Below are 18135 nucleotides of genomic sequence, written 5' to 3'. Positions count from 1 at the left end.
CTCTCCTCCACCCTTCCCGAATCCTCCAATCCTAAAATCGTAACACGTCGCAGGTCGTAAAGCCTTAGTCGTTATGTCTCATCCGTCGTAAACCAGTGACCAAGTTCCTTTTTTCGGTCTATTTGGGTTCCAATTCCCAGAGTATGCTAGGCCGTCGTAGGCCTTCGTAATCATTAGTGTAGTTGCATTGATGCGTGCGGTGTATTTATCGTAAAGTGGGCAATCCTCTGCCGCGTCATGTGATGTTGTACATGTCAACCCCTTTTAACCAGGCAAGCTGTATAAATAACAGAAGAGAAGTGAATGGGGAGTATGTCCCCTCGTCTTTTGTACATTAAAAGGTGTTTGTCTCCCTTCCCAATGCCGAGTAATGCGTCGTATGCAGGTCGTGAATGTGTATGGAATATCTAAGTTTCGTAGTGGAGAATGAGATGATGGGATTTGTTGCGGATTAAGTAGGTGGATTGTATCGGATTGACGGATTATTACTCTTGATGAGGTGGCTTCAAGTTACTTCGCCCGTTTCTATGTTGCACGGTTAGATAACGTCTGGGTTATGCTAGTTTCGATGGAGTATCTCCAACTCGTTCTGTGGATGAAATATTAGTTGGTGTGAAATACTGTATGGGCGGTAGTATAACTTACCGATGATCATTTTAAAATGATATTTCTTAGTGCCCATCGCCTCGACTCTCGGGCCGCATCTCGGGTTGCCTCTTGGCTTTCGGTTGGGTTCTGATGACTGTCATCCTTTTGGAAGGGTGCTAGCTTTTTACGCCATCGCCCCTCTTCATCAAACTGGCGCTTGATGAATTCTGGACCAACATCGAACTCTTCACCTACTAGCCAGTCATCGTCGCTTCCTCGACCCTGACAACCCGCGGTGGAATTCTTATCCTTCTCTTCGAGATCGGGTATGTCCTTAAAAGGGTCGTCGTCGTCCATGACACTGGTAGATTCGTTAGATATGGAAGGGGTTTCGTCTGCCTTTACCCAGCGCATATTCTGTGGATCGAAGATCATGTCACCAACCCGCTTAACACCCTTAGTGGCGGTCATGTTGGTAATGAGCACTGGTCTTGATGCCGAGCCTTCTCTATCACGTGTCACATGAGGGGGCAAGGAAGCTGCTGACGGCGACGAAGCTGGGACGTCGAAAACATTGAGGACGTTGTCGTTCCCTTCCCAGCGAAAGGTATTCGGGTTGTAAGTCATGCCGTTGACAACTACAGGCGGCAAGTTAGCAGTGTAATTAGGGATGAACTGAAGGCGCGATGGTAAACCGGAAGGCTTGTGACATTTGTGCCATTCGTGCACCCTGTGATATGATCTGCGGAAGGATTTGGGAGATGAAGGAGACGACTCAGGAGAGGGCGTGCGAGACAAAAAGAGACGGGTTGGGTGCTTCTGAAACTGCTCAGATTTGCGAACCCGGTGAGACTTAGCCTTATTCTTCTTTTGTATCTCAACTTTCTGAGGTTTGGCGGGCACCTGCGGCTTCGTAGGTGTAATCTTCTTGATGGGTGCATGTATTTTCTTCACGGGCGCAGCTGGTTTAGGTAGCTGCAGCCCCTTAGGCAGCTCGGCTATCTTAGGCAGCTGTGGCTTGAACGTTTCTTTCTTCGGCGACTGAGACTTCTGCGGTTTGTAAAGTCGCTCTGTTGCTAAGGGAATTCGACTCATGAGATGCTTCTTAGAGGGACCTGCAAGTCCTTGTGATCTTTGAAGCTTTTCGGGGCTCTCATGAGCCCGGAAGATCTGAGGTCTAGACACTTGTGTGTGACGGTGTGGTTCATGTGTTCTCGACTTCTGGACTATAGGTTGTTGATGTTTATAAGGAACTGGGATCATACCTTTAGTCTCCTTTGCCGAGTTTAGGTTGGAGATTAAATGAGGCTTCTGCTGTGGGACTCTCTGAGACTTCCTAGACCTGGAAGTATTGTGGCTATGAGGCGCAAAATTCACTCTGGCCGACAGCTGTGCAACCCGCTGGTTGGCAATAGGCGCGAGAGGTCCAGAAGGTGTACGCTGTGCGAGATTTGTCTCCCTGGCGATGCGGCTAGCAGCTGTGTCTCGTGCGAAATGAGGCAGAGAATCGGCATTCGCAGGTGAAAAAGGCGAGACAGGGCTCGGTGTACCACGATCGGGCAGGACATTTTGGTACAGTTTGTTGCGAACGTTTGTTCTATTTCCGCTTCCGATGGGTTGTTTCACGTACTTGGACTCGGCTTGAGCGGAAGTTGGAAGATCGTCGAATGAGTCAAGCTCGTGGCCGTCACCGAAGCGGCGTACACGGCGAGGCTTATTAATCTGTTGCCACACGGGCTCATTAGGTACTTTCTCGTTACGTGCCCTTCTTGGGCTTGGAGACCTTGCTGCAGCACGAGAGATAGTGCGTGACAAAGGTCGGAGTTCCGGACCTAGATCAGAATCGTGGCGTCTGAAAGGTCGCGTGGTCTGTGTGCTCTTGGTGCTCACGTGCTGCGATTGAGATTGAGAAGCACCGGCAGGCAAAAAAGGGTTCCTTCTCGCTTGCGCTGCACTTGATTCATAGCTGGTACGAACACGGTCGACTGGAGTCTTAGGTCGCAAGACAGACTGAGGTCGGTTGGATTCAACTCGCGAATCGGTTCGAGAAGGCGGTCGATCAAACCGCGAGGCGGCAGGCTTCGTTGATCCCGGAGCGTGACGCATAGCCGGGAGAGAACGTTTCAATCGAAGTAGCTGCGCGCTGGTCGTAGTGGGCTCATTGCGCAATGCTCCGGTTGACGCCTTCTGACTAAGTTCTCTTCTGCGTGGTGTGGCAAATTGTACTGACGAAGCAGACGAAGGTGTGGTAGGTGTGTGAACACTCGAGATGGAAGATTGTGCCGAGTGGCCAAGACGCGACTGAGGTCTTCGGGATGGTCGTGGGGGTATAGGGCCACCGCTTTCCGACACGGGCTCTAGCGAAGGCTGGGTCTGCGCACGTTCATGGCTGCCCATAGGTCGAGGCAAACGGGAAGCAGGTGTTGATGTGACAGGCTTGTTAGTGAAAGTTACGGAAACAGCTGTCTTCGGTCGCACAGGGCTGGTGGGCCGAGCTTCCTTGACCTTAACGTTTCGATGTAGGGTTGGCTTGTTGGAGCGGAAAACATCGTCATCACCAAAATCAAGACCATCAAATGGGTCTTCATTATCCGCTACAGGCTTGATCACACTCTTAGGTGCCGCCTCTCGCTTTTCTGTTACAGGCTCAATCTTCTCGTGAAGTCTCTCTGGAGATGGATCCTGCTTTCGTCGATTCAGTCGTCCACCAAGATCCAAAGGCCCAATAGGGATTAGTAGACCATCGAAGATCTCATCTTCACTCTCGGCCGTGACAGAACTAGCCAGGCTAGGGCTAAGACCAGAGACGGAGGAGCTTCGAGTTGAGAATGGATCACGTTTTGTACCACCAAACCGGGTCCCCAAGCTACCTTCTCCCCAGTCCAAGTCATCGCTCACACTCATTGCAGGAGTTTTGGGGATGTCTATCCTTCGAGAGAGCTTTAGCAAGCCATCCGACGGCAACTCCAGATCGCCATCCAAATCGTCATCGGTTTGCTTCTTCTGAGGAGAAGGTGTAGGTGGGGTGATAAGAGAAATAGGTCTAGATTGAGGGAGTAATTTGGGGGCTTTGATAGTTGCAGACCCGTCGCCAAAGACATCGTCGTCGTCGTCGTCATCGCGAAACTTATCTAGATTTATGGGTGTCGCCAAGCTCTTCGGCAAGACTGGTTCGCGAAGTAACTCCTGAATAATAGCAGGGGCTGCTAGTTTCGCCGGGCTAAGGTCTAATGGCCCACTAACATGTCTCAAAGACTCGGGGTATCGGTCGCCGTCTTGTGGCTTTAAACGAAGAGGACCAGCAAGGGGGAATTCTAAGTCATCACCATAATCTTCTTGGAAAATCTTCTTCACTTTTCTTCCTCCTAATCGCTTGATGGTACCGCCCATTAAAGCGGTAGGTGGTACGTTCGTGGGTATAGGGATGCCGGCGTGGGCAACCGCGGCAATCGCATCTAATGTTGACTTCTCGTCATCACCAGGTAGATGTACATGTCGTTCTTCGTTTCCAGGCAGAGATTCGCGGTCGGATCGGAATGAGGAGAGGCTGTCGCGGTGGTGGGGGTGTATGTTCGCACTGGAGTTACTTCGGAACGTAAGATCATCGTTGTCAATCATGAAGTCATCATCATCACCCCAGTCCTCGACTTTAGCGACCTGGCCTTCAAGTTCCCGAACCTTGGCGACTACTGCCCGTCTCGTAGACAACTCTTCCTCTCCTTTCTCTTGTACTTTCTTCTCTTTGTCGAGTCTCGCCTTCTCCCATACGGCCAATACATCCATATCCTCGTCCCATCTATTCTTCTGTTCTCTCTTTTCTCTTGCTAACTTCTCGTTCCACGCCTCTAAGGAAATACGTCCCGACATCATGGCGTACTAAGAACGATGCTATGTTTATCGAAGTGCACGTACGTAATGGTCAAAGAACGGAGACCAACGATAACGGTGATCGCAGTTCTCGAAGTCAATGTCCGAAAACAATGCTTTTGGCTAAGGATCGATCACAGCTCGTCGCATCATATACTCCGAGTGACTGATCGCCGGTTACTCCAAAAACTGTATAAGGGATTGATGTATTGGTCGAGAAATGTGACAACTGTGCGATGCGACAGCGTTGTCAAATGCGAAAGGTCGAGAGATAAATGTGGGTAGGAACTAATAGGGTAAGGTACCGAGGTATAGTATGATCAAATATGATCGATACAAAATACGGCAAGTGAAGATAGGAGATTGTATCGGAATAAAGAGGTTAAGGTGAGTATAATAAAGTGGCCTGAAGTACCTAAGGTAAGAAGGCAAGGTGAGGTCGAGTATGATAGTAAACTAAGGTAAGGTGTAAGGTGAGCACGGTTGGTTATTCGACAGGTGCGTCGCAAGCTGTAATAGCTAGGACAGCAGTACGATAATATCGGATTAGGTGCGCGCAATCGAAACTCGATGTCGCAAAGTGTAAAGTAAACGTAAGTAATTACTTGATCGCAATTGAATCGCAGATCAGAATAAAAAGTTGGATGTGTTGATCGCAAGAATTGACTTTGGTTGGATTGATTGGACAGTAACAACCAAGACAATTTGTAAAGTGCGGTTGGGTTGGTTACAAGTTTGAAAGTTTGGAAAATCTGGAAAGGAAAGTGTTTGTGGAGAAAGAAGGTTTGGTTGGGTAAATGTTGGAAGGTTGGAAAACTGGTAAGGCAGGTACTTCTCGATTTCAGGTGGTTGGGTATCGTGCACAGACCAGTTTTAGGGCTACAGTGAATCAACAACTAATTTAGCCAATCAGATGGTCTATTTAGGGCGGTTCTCCGCGGCAGAATACTTTACAGTGACGCGAATCCTTGGAAACGCGCCGTAACTTCTGCCCCTCATAAACATTTTTTTTCGGGGTGGTAAGTACTAACCTAACAATTAATAAGGAAGAACCAGCCCATAACTGGAATATGTCCGATCTTAATTATTTTAGTGCTACTTTTCTGCCTAGGTGGCGCCCCTCTACCAACCCGCTTATTTGCCAAGACTCGTGAACATTCATAGCAATCGGAAGCTGCAAGCTGTGGATTCATAGGTCTTGGAGCTACATGCTGCCTAAATCAATACTCTTTCCAGAAAACCAATCCTTTTTCTATAGCTCACAATATTAATATTTTTTCAAGAACACATCCAGGCATTTCTAGGAATCTGATATTTATGTTTTGCCTTGATCGTATTCGCTCCACCATAACGACAATAATCAGTATATTTCGTATCACCGGGATGAATCACTAAGATACGAGGTCCGCTTCATGATAAATGAATTCGAACGTAAACCCGAAGTGTTATTTCTTCCGATTAAGTAGCGATAAACACAACTCCCAGCTGTTGTGAGTTATAATTGCGAAAATATGGCAGAAATTTCGATATTGCGATTCCCCATCTTAGGAAAGGAAAATGAGTACTTTTTGTTAGAGGTGTCTTCGAATGGGTCTCGGCCGCTCGATCTGAAGCTGGTCGGTTCGGAGAGCACAGCTGTATTCGTGACGAAATGTAAGTTCAATCTCTTTCAGCCCGTCTCATCTCACCCTACGGATCGCCGCGCGTTCCTCGCATTATGCGGTCCGATCAAACCCCAGGATGCGAATTTCATGCGCCATCAAATCTTTATGACCCGGTCATCTAACCCAGTCTATTTTTATCCCTACAGTACGTCATAAGAGGGTTGGCGATTACAAGGCACAAAATGATCATTGCTCTCCCGAAGAGTGGGAAGAGATCCTAACATCCACCTTAATCAACCGGGATCCGGTATCTGATCTCGAGATCAAAGCCGACCTTCAAACAGATGGTGAATCCGTTTCCCTTTCATTTCGGAAGAACATACAAGGAATCACAGTGCGTACTCTACACTTTCCTTTTTAAAATAAATTGGCTGACCCTTTTCATTTGTTTAGCAACGTCTAGGAACCATCACGCTAGAAGAAAATGAGAAAACCGAGATCTCTCCATTTGATTGGTGTGTCTCAGCCATCGGAGCTCGGGAAAAGGTTCAAGAGAATCTCGTCACCACCATTGCTAAGGTCCAAACTGCTGAGGATTCGCTCAAGGAGCTCAAAGACCAGTTAAATGAACTTATCAAGATAAAGGAAGAAGATGAGACAGAGCTTCTCGAGAAGTTCCGAGACCTCTTGAATGAGAAAAAGGTCAAGATTCGGCAACAGCAGCGCCTACTGGCGTCTGCAAGTGTCGACCCTGACAAGCTCGCTAACATTGGTGGCGGTCGGAAGAATGAAAAGCATGTAGCTCAAGTGTCCCGTGCTTCAAAACGGAAAATCAAAGAAGAACCGGAAAGCAGCGATGCTGAATTTGAAAAGATGGATGTCGAGGAGGATAACGATGATGGTAGCGCACAGCTAGATATTGAGGAAGATCACGGGGATACCACAGCGGATGAAACTGCGAGTGGGACGGGCACAGATGACGAGCCAGCACCTCCACCAGCCAGGTCCAGAAGGACCCAAGCCGCAGTGCCAAAACGAAATGCTCGAGCGTCCACATCAGCAAAGGCAACCCACAAATTAAGTAGTTCAGGAGAGGACAGCGAAGAACCTCCACCACGACGAGTCTTACCATTCATGAAGAGCAAGCAGCCTGCAGCCCCAGTACGGAAACCAGCCGACGATGATGAAACCGAATCTGAAGAAGAGCTATGATTACCTAATGTTAGATACATGCCGCAAGGACAATGAGAGAACGCGTTCACGATGCAGATGGACGGGACAGTATTTTTGGTGGCCTAAGAAGCCTTAGCTATATTTGTGCTAATATTGTGTGATGAGCAGATCTATGTGACCAAGCCAGGTAGCAATTCCAGCCCGCTGGACCTAATGCGATGTAACACTACCAATGATGTTGATGACCCCTCCGACCCGACCTCACCAGAACCTGAAAAACCCGCCACTCAAAAAATAGAAAAAAGGATAGGCCCATTCTAATATGCCTCCCGTGAAGACGGTCTAGCAGCTACTACCACTACTAGCCGAGAAGGTATAGCTAGATGGCGACCCTCTACCGTCTGTCGTCGGGACCGTAGATGTCGTTGAAGTATCCTCGGAAGTGCTTCTGCTTGCCCTGGTAGGCGAGCTCCTGGATCTCGCCCTCGGTCAGCTTGAAGGTGGGCAGATTCCTTCTCAGGCTCTGCACGCGCTCCTCGCTGGTGCTGGTGGTGACGGCGACGATGCCCTGGTCGAGCACCCATCTTATAGCGATGTCAGCCTCGCCGACGCCGTACTTCCGCGCGAGCGACGCGAAGATGTTGTCGCAGGGACCCGGGTGCGCCTTGGTGATGGGCGCGAGCGGCGAGTAGGCCGCCGTGACGATCTTGTGCTGGCGGTGGAAGTCGAGGAGGTTGCCGTGCTGCAGGTAGGTGTGGTACTCGATCTGGTTCACGGCAGGAGGGATCCGTGCCGTTTGTAGGATCATCTCAAGGTGGTTCTGTAGGAAGTTGGAGACACCAATGGACCGGGCCCGCCCGGACTGCTTGATGGATTCCATCTCTGACCAGATCTGTTGTAGTCGGTCGGGCTTGTCGGCGATCTGGGGCCAGTTGATCAGGTACAGGTCGACGTAGTCGACGCCGAGGCGCTCGAGCGAGGCGTCGAAGGCCGCCTTGACGTTGGATGCGACGGTCCACACCTTGGTGGTGATGTAGAGCTGCGATCGCGGGACACCAGATTGTCGGATGGCGGCACCGAGTTCCTTCTCGTTTCCGTACACTGCGAAGTGGAGTTAGCACAATTGTGCAGAGAGGGTGTTATTAGGGGTTGTTAGAAAAACGTACCCTCAGCGGCGTCGAGGTGGTAGAAGCCATTCCTGATGGCTGAGACTGCGGAGTTGCGAACTGAGTCTGAAGTGCCGCCGTGGAAAGCAGAGCCGAGACCGAATGCAAGCTACAAATTCGATTGTTAGCTTCGAGTCAAGTTGTGAAGATCGGGTGACAAAGACTTACGACTGGGATCTCGTTGCCATCATTCAGTTTCAGGGTGGGGATGGAGGGGGACTGCTTCAGGCTGTTGACTTGGCTGTAGCTCTGGTTGCTGCTCTGGTTATAGCTCTGGCCGTTATTTTGGCCATAGCTTTGTTGGCCATTACTTTGGCCATAGCCTTGGTCGTAGCTCTGGCCGTTGCCGGAGAAGTTGTTGCCCCGGTCATAGTTCATGGCATGGCCGCCGGTGGTCGCTAGGCCGTTGTTCTGGCCGTAGCTGTTCTGACCATAGCTCTGACCGTAGCTCATGGTGTTGCCGGAGGCTTCGGGGTAGTATCCTGATTCGATGGAACCCATGATGGCGAATGTGTGTGTTCTGTTGAATCTCTCAAGTGAAGCTTGAAAGAGACAAGATGTGAGATTGGGATGATTATTCAAGACTCTTTGCAGGAGGTCGTGGTCCCTTTTTATCCACGACAGGTCTCCGCCGTCTGCGCGTTCAATATCAGGTCGATTGGAGGCGATCTTGATGACATCCACAATACTACCCAATTCGTATAATTATTGTTGATGGCGAAGTCTGATCAGCTGTTGTGTCCGGCCCTGATGGGATGGACCGCAACACGAGGCCGCAAGTGGAGGTGATCTTGCATCGGGATTGACAAGTAATTACTTCCTATTTGAACGCTGTCAAGATTGGACACGTAGGAAACGAACCAGATTCTGATTGTCCACATCTTGCATTAGCCCCGGGGATGCTACGCCCGCCGTAGTTTATCTGGTTCGGACCCCTAAAATTGGACTATTCGGTCTCTAAGATCCTGTTGGCATAAAGCTCGCATCGTTTACGTGTGACTCCAAATCTGATGATCGACGACAGCATATAGTTCTAGAGCTTAGCTTGATTCATATCCCAATCGAGACCCTTAAATTACCAATAGGCTTCATTCCAGGAAAATCGTGAACCCCTATAAGTTATCTTATGCTTTGTTGTTCGCGGCATGACCCACAATAACCACGTACGAGGGCCGACGTACGACTATTTAGGAACAAATAGCTACCCAAAGTGAGGCTTGACATATTCTCCGTCGTTGGGTTACGCCACATAGCAGTTTGAATAATTACTATTTGTCAAGAAAGATTCCTATGGATCTTTGGTAAGCAGCTAGACTGTGGCAAACCCAGAACATTTCCTTAATAATATGGGAACCTTGTGAGGAGTTGGGCTACCACGTCCTATAGCGCTAGATAGTTTCACGTAAGCACTCCATAGAGCCAAGAACCAATTAGATCTTGGTGGCCAACGTTTCGAAATGTTGGGTTGCCCCTGGCTATCCCAGATCTCAGGACTTTGCAATTAGATCGGTCTTTGGATTCATCAGAGCATTCAATATTATGTTTGGTGAAAGATAGAGGTATTGTGTGAGATATACTACTGTAGTTGATTGTGATGTAGAAATAGCCGGCTAGTATGGTATCGAGGAAAGGGGAATTTATAGCTCTTGTAAATTGTATTAATGACATACATGCGATATGCATAACTTTTCTAACCTTAAGTAATAGTGTATTAGTACACCCATATGTCTGATAATTATGGCCTATTTTGTGTCTTAGCCATAATCTTTGAGATATTCATGGATGCTTTTGTATGAGGATCAGCTTCTTAGAGATTGCTGAACTTTTGGCCTTCATATCAATCAATCCCTAGAATCCATGATAGGTATTGGGCTGGCAGAATATAGGAAGTATTATGAATAGCTATAGATGCGATCTTACTCTCGGCCGCCTTTGGACGTTCTCGGCTGTAGATTCTTACCCCTTTTCCGATTACTCAGCGCGGTCCGACTCAGCGGAGGCACGATAGTCGACTCAAACAATGGACGCCGTCAATATTCAATGGAAAGAGCTTTCTGTGCTCAGTAGATAGTAGCTAAACCAATTCAAAGCAAGTGTTGATGCGTCTCTACATTTAATCTTGTCATTTTACGTGTGCGTGTATTCCCCAATCTCATCTCGCATCACAAATAAGGGCTACCTTTGAAGGCACCTCGGCAAGAACAGAGATTCACATCTTTCCGCCTCTTATCAATGAACCAAACTCGCATTATACGTACTCCAGTGTTATCCTTCTGCCATAACGACAAGTTATCGGAAAAATTGAGTATTCTGGGTGAACAACTCGCCCCATTCGACGGAACGTAGGCGAGCAGAATTCCCTAGCACCCGCGGATCGAAGCTATTATCATCTCGTTCCGTGAAAAGACACTCTAACGGAGAGTAAAACCCGAAGAAATTCGATTTTATCCATTCCAGTTGAACCCGTTTTGAATTAAGAAGACTTCTAACCACCACCGATCTCTCGATACCGGGACAGATCGACCAGAATTAACTGCATCTTCGTAGCCAACTATCGCTCACATAGGTAAACCAATATCCACCGATCCATCATCGATTGTATTTGACATACTAACAATCTCTAGTACAAGATGGCGAGCGACGGATATTGGTGGGAATTGCCTTTGGTGGTCAACTTGGACAACGCGGTTTGCGAATACACCACAAGAGAGCTATTGTGCAACGCGGCTGATTACGAGCTCGTTGGCGAGAAATACAACGGCTGGGCGGGTCCTCTGGACGTGTTCTCGGTGGATTTCAATGACGACGACGAGTTCAACTGGGCGGTTAGTGTTCCTTCCAATGGCAATCCGCACATCCTCCTGATCAAAAACGCCCCGGAAGACTGGGATATACCGGGATTTGCGAACAGCGTCCTCATGGAATGGTCAGGGTCAGACAACCCCGACTTGACCTACCTGTTGGTACTGCCTCCGCCTGCGACTGCGTTCATGAAACTCGAGGAGTTCTGGGCAGACCAGATACTCCCTCATTCTGACGAAATAGACGACCTTTTTGCTCATAGAGTCGTCACGCGTCATGGCTGGGCTACCATGGACCTGCAGTATTTGGATGCTTGGATCAACTCAATCGATGCGGATCACCAGGTCATCGAGGAAGAGGATGGATATGATGTCATCCAGTATCGATCTGAGCCCGAGCCTTCAGTCCCCGTCCTACCGTTTTTAACCGCTTGATCATTTAGAGACTCGTTATCCAAGAGAAAATTGAGCTTGATAAGACGGCTGAGGACTGGAAATCTGGAGGTATTTACAGAAGCTTGAAATGGGAATAACTGCGACTCCGTGGCATCGAGATTACTGAGACATTAAGGGTGTCTTTTAGTTGAATTTGCCATTCTTGGCGCTCTTCTCTTTAGGGCTCTATTTGAGCAGGACTAGGAGTCCTCTACCTCATAAGACAGGATATTGTGCAAAGTTGAGCTGGAACTGGTATGGTTGATTGGAGGAATGCCCGACGATGATATTTGCAAACCTGTAGCTAGCATACCGAAAAGGTGCAAACGATAGGAGCTCCCTGCTGTCGCGAATAACGGGCGCTCTTTCGAGTCGTATGAAATCGCTGCTTCTCTTTAGCCAATTGAACTCTTATACGTAATGTCCTTAATAGTTGATATGACCCGGTCACCCATCGTAGAAATTTGGTCCGATGATTATCTTAACATCCCGGGATTATCGGAGGGTGGAAGCTCTTGGTGCCTCTGATACTAGTACGCTTTTATTTATACATCGAAACATCCAACGAGGACTTCTCAGGATTTCGCGTAGAGATGTCTACGTAGCATTTCATTAAGAATTGAGGGTATTGGTAGAATTAGATGCGATGGATTAATTGATTGATCGATAGGTGTGTGTATCTGTAAAAAGGGGCATTCACTTATAAGATACAGTCTTGTACCGATTAGTTACATATATACCACCTAAGCGGGGATTATGATGTAATAGCAAATTGCGCCACCTTCGAGCCGAGGATTGTTGAAATCGAGATGATCATATTACCGCACATCTGCTTCATACCCATATCCTTCAATCATTCCCTTTCTTTATTCCTAATGATACCTGCCATTCCTTTCGTACACGAGATCGTTGTTCTGCTATATAATATACCCTAAAACCTCACCTAAATATTTCCCGGCCCGACGAAGCCGTCTATATGCTCCCCCGCCGCATCGCGCACCGAAGCCTCCCACACCTACGACTGGCGCAAATGGCGTCCCAATTCTCAACGAACAGCGCGACTAGCACGGCAAAATCCATCAACGACATCCCGAAATTATGGACCTTCACCTCAAAACTCCCTCCAGACTCCCTCTTCCCCACCCCCGCCGCCTCACATAAAACCGCCCGCGACCAAATCGGCCCCCGCCAAGTCCGCGACGCCCTCTTCACCTGGGTGCGCCCCCAACCAAGCACCACCCCCGACCTCCTCGCCACCAGCCCCGCCGCCCTCCGCGACCTCAACATCGATCCCGACTCCGTACAAACCCCCGACTTCGTCGCCACCGTCGCAGGAAACAAGCTCCAAGGGTGGGACGAAGAAACGCTCGAAGGCGGGTACCCGTGGGCGCAATGCTACGGGGGCTTCCAATTCGGACAATGGGCGGGCCAGCTCGGGGACGGGCGTGCGATCTCGCTTTTCGAAACGACGAATGAGAAGACGGGGAAACGGTACGAGCTGCAGTTGAAGGGCGCGGGGTTAACCCCGTACAGCCGGTTCGCGGACGGCAAGGCCGTGCTGCGCAGCAGCATCCGCGAGTTTGTCGTCAGCGAGGCGCTGCATGCGCTCGGGATACCGTCGACGCGGGCGCTGAGCCTGACGTTGTTGCCTGGGGAAAGGGTGCGGAGGGAGACGACGGAGCCCGGGGCGATTGTGGCGAGGTTCGCGGAGTCGTGGTTGCGGATTGGGAATTTCGATATCTTGAGGGCGAGGGGCGATCGTGCGCTGATCCGGACGCTGGCGACGTATGTTGCGGAGGATGTGTTTGGGGGCTGGGAGACGCTGCCCGGGAGGCTTGATGATCCGGATAAAGCTACGGAGTCGTCTGCGCCGAAACGGGGGGTTCCTGCTGATGCGGTCGAGGGCCCGGATGAGTCGGCAGAGAACAGGTTTACGAGGTTGTACCGGGAGATTGTGAGGCGTAATGCATCTACGGTGGCCAAGTGGCAGGCTTATGGATTCATGAATGGCGTATTGAATACGGATAATACGTCGCTTTTCGGGTTGAGCATCGATTTCGGGCCCTTTGCGTTTATGGATAACTTCGATCCTAGCTACACGCCTAATCACGACGACTACATGCTACGGTACAGCTATCGTAACCAACCGAGTATAATATGGTGGAATTTAGTACGCCTGGGGGAGTCTCTCGGCGAGTCAATTGGCGCCGGGTCGAAAGTTGATGACCCGAAATTCGTCGAGGATGGCGTGAAAGAGGAAGAAGCAAATGGCATCATTGAGAGGGCCGAGAAGATTATCATGCAAGTCGGCGAGGAGTACAAGGCTGTGTTCCTCGGCGAGTACAAGAAGCTTATGACTGCCCGGTTCGGATTGAAGAATCACAAAGAGAGCGATTTCGACGAGCTGTTTAGCGGCGTCCTCGATACTATGGAGGCATTGGAGCTAGATTTCAATCTCTTCTTCCGTCGGTTAAGTTCGGTTAGAATCGATGAATTAAAGACCGAGGAGGCAAGGAGAGATAGAGCTAGTGTGTTCTTTTATAGCGATGGTGTCACAGGCATTGGAGGCGAAGCTGAGGGCCGCAAGCGCGTCGGCGAATGGCTGGGCAAGTGGCGGCAACGCATCCTCGAAGATTGGGGTGATGGCAAAACTGTCTCCGACGAGCAGGATAAAGAGAGGATGCAAGCTATGAAGAAAGTCAATCCTAGCTTTATTCCCAGAGGTTGGATACTTGATGAAGTTATCCGACGAGTAGAAAAGGACGATGAGAGAGACATCCTGGATAGAGTTATGCACATGGCTCTACACCCATTTGAAGAGACCTGGGCTGGTCGTACGTTCGATGGTAAAGAATACAAAGGCGACATAGACGAAGAGACAAGGTGGATAAGCGATGTGCCAAAGACGGGTCGGGCTTTGCAGTGTAGCTGCAGCTCATAGTCTTGGCATAAGCTTTACGGCGTAAATCAGATTATCAGGATTCAAACATCTTCTTCTCCGCTTCAGCTGAGATGGCTGATCTCTTGGCGGATTTTTCGCCCGATTTGATCGCGATTGAACGTCTAAATTTCCACATCTTAGGAGAGATTCAACGTGTATATCGGAAGTTACATACTGCTTTGCGAGGGCTGATTGCAATTTAACTGATATATGCAAGCGCTTTTTCAGTCGTCGACCGTCAGCCCTATGTAGATCGTTCTGCAACCCCTTGCCTTGAAACAGAGCTTTAGGCATCACTTTAGCGATGCTTCGCCACGATCTTCCGACGGGTGCGATCCTACCTTGGCACTTGAGTAGAAAAGGACTAGCATCCCCGCTTCTCAGCCTCATCTCTCTTATTTCATCGTGATGCAGTTTTCTCTTTTTCTTCATCTTTGAGATAGATTAGACGTCTAGAAGTATGGACGTTATTCGATCTCTGTGGCCCGGTGTTGTCGGTGGAGCAGACAGCGCGAGACAGGCCTTTCAAAATGAAATAATCCCCCAACTCCATTCGGGTCGATCTATCGAAACCTTGGTAGCACGAAAAGCAGATTCCAACGAAACTATTAAAATTATCATAACAGTTTTTCTATTTATTCAAGGTGTTATCGCCATACTAACATTTTTGACCGTACGTACCTAGCTTTCCAATGGGGTATTTGACAGGAATCCTAACTGCTGCAGATCGAATATACCGTTTACAATTTATTCCCAGTCTTGGCTGCTGTCGAGGACGATGGTGCTCCCGAATCTTACGAACCACTGGCTAATAAGGATGCCGTGGAGCTGGAAGAGTCTGAAGGAAGTAAGCCCGTGGAGGTCGATGAAATCTTAGCTCCGCGACCGAGGCCTACAACTTCAAGCCTCCGTTCTACCTACCGCCATCTACGCTCCGTCAGCGGCAGGTGGTCCCTCTTCCGAGGCGGGCGATGCTGGATGATCCTTAGATCGGCCACCGTCACGGCCACTTTCCTTCTCAACCGCATTCCATTTTTACCAGCCGCCGTCGCTTGGCCTATCGCTTCCGTGCTCACCTTGCCTTTGTACGTTGTCTGGACACACATCGTGATCACGGAGCCCAATCATAGGAACTTCTGGTACCGTTTCCCGCCGCTGGGTCTCGTATACCGCGCTGTTGCTCGCGCAGCCCTGCCTTACTTCCTCGTCAGGGGGTTCGAGGGCTACATCGTTTCAACGGTGGTGTTCGCGCTGGTGGGCTGGAAACCGAGCAGGGGCAGTATCCTGGCCTGGCTGCTCTCCCTCATCGTGGCGTTCATTGTCTGGGTCTGTGTTGTGATCCCTACGCACGCAATCTTTATCCGCGTCCAGGCCTCGCTGCTCGCTAAGGAGGAGCGGACCATCGTACCGCTTCACCGCTCGATAACAGCGCATAGGATCGAGGGGAAGGAGTATCTGTTTACACTTGATGCTTGGAGGTCCTTCTCGCGAGCTTCTTGGAGACGGCTGTTTAAGCTGTATGCTAAGATCTGCTTGTTCTGCTTTGCGCTGGAAGCTGCTGTGGTTGCGATTGCGGTTATTGAGTTCTTGATTATAAACCCGATCGTTACTGGGAAGTAGAATGGGCGTTGATGAGTATATATAGGTCCGTAGGTGCGTCATACATACACACATGGATGTAAAATTGAGCACATGAACATCCACTTGGAGCTATGACCTTTCATGACCCTGAGCTTGGCTTCATCCCATAATATATCGCCCTATTCAATGATTGCTTGGTCAATGCTCTTGAGGAGTGACCCGGCCTGGTGGTTCGCACAGTAAAGCATATAAATCTGAAGAGAGTCTAAGTGTAGTAACAATCCGCGACTGGATTAGATATAATGGCCGGGTTGGTACGGTGGTGCTTACAAACCGATTGAATTGCTATAGCTCTGACTTCACTAGTGAGCACCATTTGAGGGTTCGATTCCCTCGGTGGTCCGATCATTTTTTAGGAACTTCCTTTTTATTTCAACACCACTTCAAATTGATTATTAACATCGTTACATAAGCTATATTAAGTTTACCTAAGCTTCTTGAAGCTTTAAATGTTACCTAACGCTTATTAAGAAAACTTTATGTAAGGCTTACATAACATTGAGCATATGAAGAGATTAGTCAGGCAGAACCTAAATCACAATTCGCTTCTCCTCCTTAACTTAACAGGCGTCGGATTCGCATTCTCCCAAGTGGTCAAATTCATAACCTGCACGCCCCAACCCTCCAATTCTTTAATTGCAGCCTCCTTGTCCTCGGCGCTTGTAGACTCGGTCGCGTCCTCGATGAGAATGACTTCGTATCCTAGCTTAATCCCATCGATACTGGTGCCGCGCACACATGCATTGGTCAAGAGCCCGGTGACGATAAGAGTTTCGATGCTGTGCAACCCCAGCTCCGAGTGCAGAGTCGTAAACCGATGGTACTGGTTATCCGCGAAGGCTGAGTATGAGTCCACGCGGTGGTCCTGCGCCTTCTTGATGTAATTGACGGGGCTACGGTACCCTTCGATCAGATGCAGCCGAGTCTGGACACCGCTCTCGATTTGGGCGCCCCAGGTCTCTGGAATGCAGTGGTCTGCGTAGAGCATCTGCGTTTCGATTTTGGTGGGGGTGTCTACGAAGCTGTCGTTCACCGAGTCCCCGGATACCGCACCCGGATGGCTTGAAAAGAATGAGACATGTCCCCGGGGGTGCCAGTCTAGGTCCTTGAAGTCAGCCACATCCGCCCCCAATCTCTCGAGAGGGGCCAAGTTTCAGGCCCAATAGTTGGCAGTGTGTCATTACCTTGTGATGCAACGATGAATGGCCATTCATGATTGTCCAGAAGCTGGTAGATCTTAGGCAGAATCACAGGCGCCCGCGGATTAGCCAATGAACCATTGATAAAGTCGTTCTGCACGTCGATGATGGCGAGGGCCGTGTTTTTATGCAGCCTGTTCGAGTACTATAATAATATGAGCCCGGAGAAATCGAGTTCTGTTGGCGCTGTCACTTACCGGAATCGCTGACCCCAGGCCGCCAAGAGCAAGTGTACAGGATATGGTGGATGGCCGCATGCTTACGGTTTCCTAATTCTGGTTACATGAAGAAATGAGTTGTAATTGAGAATAGGACGCGATGCATTGATCTATGTAAGCATCTATGGAAATACTAGTATTTTGAGACAATTTTTCTAATTCCTAGTGGGGATAGCGACATATGTCTTAGGTGATAAGCAATTGACTTACTGCTTTCTCGAGGTGAATGAGGTCTTATCTAGTACCTAATAAACTGTGAGCTATTACCTATTCCATCAACTCTTTCAGGGGTTGTGATATCACGATTATAAGCGGGGTTTAGATAACGAATACTATATCCTCTCTCGTTCTAAAAAGTCGGCTAGGTTGAAAGTTCTATTATTTGTACGAAACTATTCTTAATGTATACCCCATCAATTATAAAAGAGATAAAAAAAAGTCTGTTACTATCATTAAAGGGTAGGAAAGTCACGTTGTCAGCCCGTCCTCTAAAATGTGTTGG

General features: G+C 49.0%; 7 protein-coding genes across 7 annotated transcripts; 4 read left to right on the top strand and 3 right to left on the bottom strand.

Moving 5' to 3' along the window:
- Positions 1-235: 235 nt before the first annotated feature.
- On the bottom strand, positions 236-4616 carry GGS22DRAFT_146809 (uncharacterized protein). Its single transcript, XM_047958915.1, has 3 exons — positions 1854-4616; positions 646-1226; positions 236-589 (listed from the first exon to the last, which is right to left on the bottom strand). Exons 1-2 carry the CDS (start codon positions 4456-4458, stop codon positions 652-654), a joined length of 3180 nt encoding a protein of 1059 aa, XP_047818615.1. The 5' UTR covers positions 4459-4616; the 3' UTR covers positions 236-589; positions 646-651.
- Positions 4617-5673: 1057 nt separating this feature from the next.
- Positions 5674-7449, top strand: GGS22DRAFT_146785 (uncharacterized protein). Its single transcript, XM_047958914.1, has 3 exons — positions 5674-6108; positions 6266-6453; positions 6513-7449. The coding sequence occupies exons 1-3, from the start codon at positions 5967-5969 to the stop codon at positions 7269-7271; spliced, it is 1089 nt and encodes a 362-aa protein (XP_047818614.1). The 5' UTR covers positions 5674-5966; the 3' UTR covers positions 7272-7449.
- Positions 7344-9467, bottom strand: GGS22DRAFT_164331 (NADP-dependent oxidoreductase domain-containing protein). Its single transcript, XM_047961517.1, has 3 exons — positions 8567-9467; positions 8399-8507; positions 7344-8333 (listed from the first exon to the last, which is right to left on the bottom strand). Exons 1-3 carry the CDS (start codon positions 8897-8899, stop codon positions 7627-7629), a joined length of 1149 nt encoding a protein of 382 aa, XP_047818613.1. The 5' UTR covers positions 8900-9467; the 3' UTR covers positions 7344-7626.
- A 1511-nt stretch (positions 9468-10978) lies between these two features.
- On the top strand, positions 10979-11670 carry GGS22DRAFT_164328 (uncharacterized protein). Its single transcript, XM_047961516.1, has one exon. It carries the CDS (start codon positions 11029-11031, stop codon positions 11632-11634), a length of 606 nt encoding a protein of 201 aa, XP_047818612.1. The 5' UTR covers positions 10979-11028; the 3' UTR covers positions 11635-11670.
- A 994-nt stretch (positions 11671-12664) lies between these two features.
- Positions 12665-14575, top strand: GGS22DRAFT_180030 (UPF0061-domain-containing protein; the record flags this gene model as incomplete). The annotated part of the gene is made up of 1 exon (XM_047963726.1): positions 12665-14575. The coding sequence occupies one exon, from the start codon at positions 12665-12667 to the stop codon at positions 14573-14575; it is 1911 nt and encodes a 636-aa protein (XP_047818611.1).
- A 230-nt stretch (positions 14576-14805) lies between these two features.
- On the top strand, positions 14806-16579 carry GGS22DRAFT_146772 (uncharacterized protein). The gene is made up of 2 exons (XM_047958913.1): positions 14806-15248; positions 15302-16579. Exons 1-2 carry the CDS (start codon positions 15036-15038, stop codon positions 16193-16195), a joined length of 1107 nt encoding a protein of 368 aa, XP_047818610.1. The 5' UTR covers positions 14806-15035; the 3' UTR covers positions 16196-16579.
- Positions 16580-16701: 122 nt separating this feature from the next.
- On the bottom strand, positions 16702-17823 carry GGS22DRAFT_164325 (Isochorismatase hydrolase). Its single transcript, XM_047961515.1, has 3 exons — positions 17613-17823; positions 17401-17560; positions 16702-17314 (listed from the first exon to the last, which is right to left on the bottom strand). Exons 1-3 carry the CDS (start codon positions 17670-17672, stop codon positions 16752-16754), a joined length of 783 nt encoding a protein of 260 aa, XP_047818609.1. The 5' UTR covers positions 17673-17823; the 3' UTR covers positions 16702-16751.
- Between the last annotated feature and the right edge of the window lie 312 nt (positions 17824-18135).

Source organism: Annulohypoxylon maeteangense (genome assembly GCF_022496945.1).
Source record: "Annulohypoxylon maeteangense strain CBS 123835 unplaced genomic scaffold GGS22scaffold_9, whole genome shotgun sequence".
Lineage (NCBI taxonomy): Eukaryota > Fungi > Ascomycota > Sordariomycetes > Xylariales > Hypoxylaceae > Annulohypoxylon > Annulohypoxylon maeteangense.
Note: the sequence above shows the minus strand (reverse complement) of the source record. Positions and strands in the feature narration are given on the sequence as shown.

Bases quoted from the DNA above. Each gene is read 5' to 3' on its own strand.
- GGS22DRAFT_146809 (XM_047958915.1), bottom strand. From the start codon at position 4,458: ATGATGTCGGGACGTATTTCCTTAGAGGCGTGGAACGAGAAGTTAGCA. The intron at 1,227-1,853 runs GTATGATCCCAG...TGCCGCCTGTAG, and splicing joins CTCGGCAAAGGAGACTAAAG to TTGTCAACGGCATGACTTAC.
- GGS22DRAFT_146772 (XM_047958913.1), top strand. From the start codon at position 15,036: ATGGACGTTATTCGATCTCTGTGGCCCGGTGTTGTCGGTGGAGCAGAC. The intron at 15,249-15,301 runs GTACGTACCTAG...TAACTGCTGCAG, and splicing joins CCATACTAACATTTTTGACC to ATCGAATATACCGTTTACAA.
- GGS22DRAFT_146785 (XM_047958914.1), top strand. From the start codon at position 5,967: ATGGCAGAAATTTCGATATTGCGATTCCCCATCTTAGGAAAGGAAAAT. The intron at 6,109-6,265 runs GTAAGTTCAATC...TTATCCCTACAG, and splicing joins AGCTGTATTCGTGACGAAAT to TACGTCATAAGAGGGTTGGC. The intron at 6,454-6,512 runs GTGCGTACTCTA...TCATTTGTTTAG, and splicing joins AGAACATACAAGGAATCACA to CAACGTCTAGGAACCATCAC.
- GGS22DRAFT_164325 (XM_047961515.1), bottom strand. From the start codon at position 17,672: ATGCGGCCATCCACCATATCCTGTACACTTGCTCTTGGCGGCCTGGGG. The intron at 17,561-17,612 runs GTAAGTGACAGC...ATATTATTATAG, and splicing joins GCCTGGGGTCAGCGATTCCG to TACTCGAACAGGCTGCATAA. The intron at 17,315-17,400 runs GTAATGACACAC...TCAAGGACCTAG, and splicing joins ATTCATCGTTGCATCACAAG to ACTGGCACCCCCGGGGACAT.
- GGS22DRAFT_164331 (XM_047961517.1), bottom strand. From the start codon at position 8,899: ATGGGTTCCATCGAATCAGGATACTACCCCGAAGCCTCCGGCAACACC. The intron at 8,508-8,566 runs GTAAGTCTTTGT...TCGAATTTGTAG, and splicing joins ATGGCAACGAGATCCCAGTC to CTTGCATTCGGTCTCGGCTC. The intron at 8,334-8,398 runs GTACGTTTTTCT...TCCACTTCGCAG, and splicing joins CCACCTCGACGCCGCTGAGG to TGTACGGAAACGAGAAGGAA.
- GGS22DRAFT_164328 (XM_047961516.1), top strand. From the start codon at position 11,029: ATGGCGAGCGACGGATATTGGTGGGAATTGCCTTTGGTGGTCAACTTG.